At 41.9% G+C, this 1,676-nt stretch overlaps 1 protein-coding gene across 1 annotated transcript in view; it reads right to left on the reverse strand.

Annotated features, from left to right (window-relative positions):
* Nucleotides 1-1,515, reverse strand: part of LOC104992583 (androgen receptor-like) — a gene marked incomplete at its 5' end in the record, with an annotated part of 8,699 nt that extends 7,184 nt beyond the window's left edge. The window contains 1 exon segment of the mRNA XM_010845510.1: nt 1,371-1,515. Coding sequence (XP_010843812.1) covers nt 1,371-1,515 — 145 coding nt within the window.
* Nucleotides 1,516-1,676: the final 161 nt, after the last annotated feature.

Raw genomic sequence — 1,676 nt, forward strand, 5'->3', positions numbered from 1 at the left:
GGCCACCTGATGTGAAGACCTGACTCATTGGAAAAGATCTGGATGCTGGTAAAGACTGAAGGCAAAGAAGAAGGGGGCAGCAGAAGATGAGATGGTTAGATAGCATTCAATGGGCATGAATTTGCACAAACTCCAGGAGAAAATGAAAGGCAAGAGAGTCTGACGTGCTTCAGTCCATGGTGTCACAAGGAGTCATACACGGCTCCTGCAACTGAACAACAACATTCACAATGCCATGAGGGACCTCAAATAGAGACACAGAAAAGATTATCAGTACTAGGAAAAGAGAATATTGGAAAGGTACTTCTTTTTATTTCTTGCCCATTGTGAGCCAGACATTTCACATCCATTAGTTCTTATTTTAGTTGTCATAACAAACCATTGAAGGAAGTTTTATTTTATTAACAGCTGAGGAAACTGTTAATCAGACAATGATGTAGGAAATAATACAACAGAGGTTTCAGTTAAGAAAAGTATACTTCTAAAATTTGAGCTCTTGGCTAAATTTATGAAGGGTAAATAGAGCTGGTGGGCAAGGCAAGTATTAATTAAACTTCAGGATGGGGAACACATGTATACCTGTGGTGGATTCATTTTGATATTTGGCAAAACTAATACAATTATGTAAAGTTTAGAAAGAAAATAAAATTTAAAAAAAAAAAAAAAGAAGAAGGAACTGACTGGGCCAAGGTCACATGCCAGAAAATGGTGGAGTTGCTCTTCTTCATCACTTACCACCAGGAGGCAGTATAAAAGCTGGGAGTTACACAGTCATACTTTGAATTCTGTTGCCAACATGCACTATTTAATATTGTTGGATGAATCACTATTTTGTTGAGCCTAATTTCCCCCATCCATTAAAAAATATTTTAAAGGTGAAATCAAGTTATCATAACTTGATTTAACCATTAAAATGTGGGCTCAATGAGAAAGAATTAGGAAAATATCTAGTATAGTCCTGGCACATAGGAGTTTCTCAACAAAAGGTGACTGGCAGTAGCTTTTGGTGGTGGCAAAGGGACCAAGGGAGCTTCAGCCTTCAGATCTAGAGTGTTTCTGTTCACTCCTTATGTTGCCCAGAGTGAAGAAGGACCCTGACATGAGGGTCTGAGATAAGCTAAAAGCAGGTCAGAAGCACTGCCAAATTACCAGGATTGTGTCTTGATCAGGAAAAGTGATGGCCTTCCCCCCTTCCCTCCTAGCAATTGGCCTTTCAGCCAGGCAAAGCCACTTTAGACTTAATAGGTTGGGTAGGCCTCTACTGCCTCATGTAAAGGTCAAATGAAATAACTCTCACCATTACTTCCATTACCGTTATCGCCATGAACCAGGTTGGTGTCTATGTGAGTTCTGGGCCCATAAGCACTTACTCATTGAAAACCAGGTCAGGGGCAAAGTAGAGCATCCTGGAGTTGACATTGGTGAAGGACCGCCAGCCCATGGCAAACACCATAAGCCCCATCCAGGAGTACTGAATGACTGCCATCTGGTCGTCCACGTGCAAGTTGCGAAAGCCTGGAGATAGGACACAGGCAATGGTCAGACTGAGCACTGATGGTCTAGGTGAAATCTGGTACTCTGCTGGACTGAGAATTTCTGGTACTCAGGCTGCCCCTGAGAAGACTCAGGGACCATCAATGATGGGGAGTAAGAGGAGAACAAAGTATATGGTGGAG

The sequence above is a fragment of the Bison bison genome, unplaced genomic scaffold (assembly GCF_000754665.1).
Source record: "Bison bison bison isolate TAMUID 2011002044 unplaced genomic scaffold, Bison_UMD1.0 scf7180017848588, whole genome shotgun sequence".
Classification (NCBI taxonomy): domain Eukaryota; kingdom Metazoa; phylum Chordata; class Mammalia; order Artiodactyla; family Bovidae; genus Bison; species Bison bison.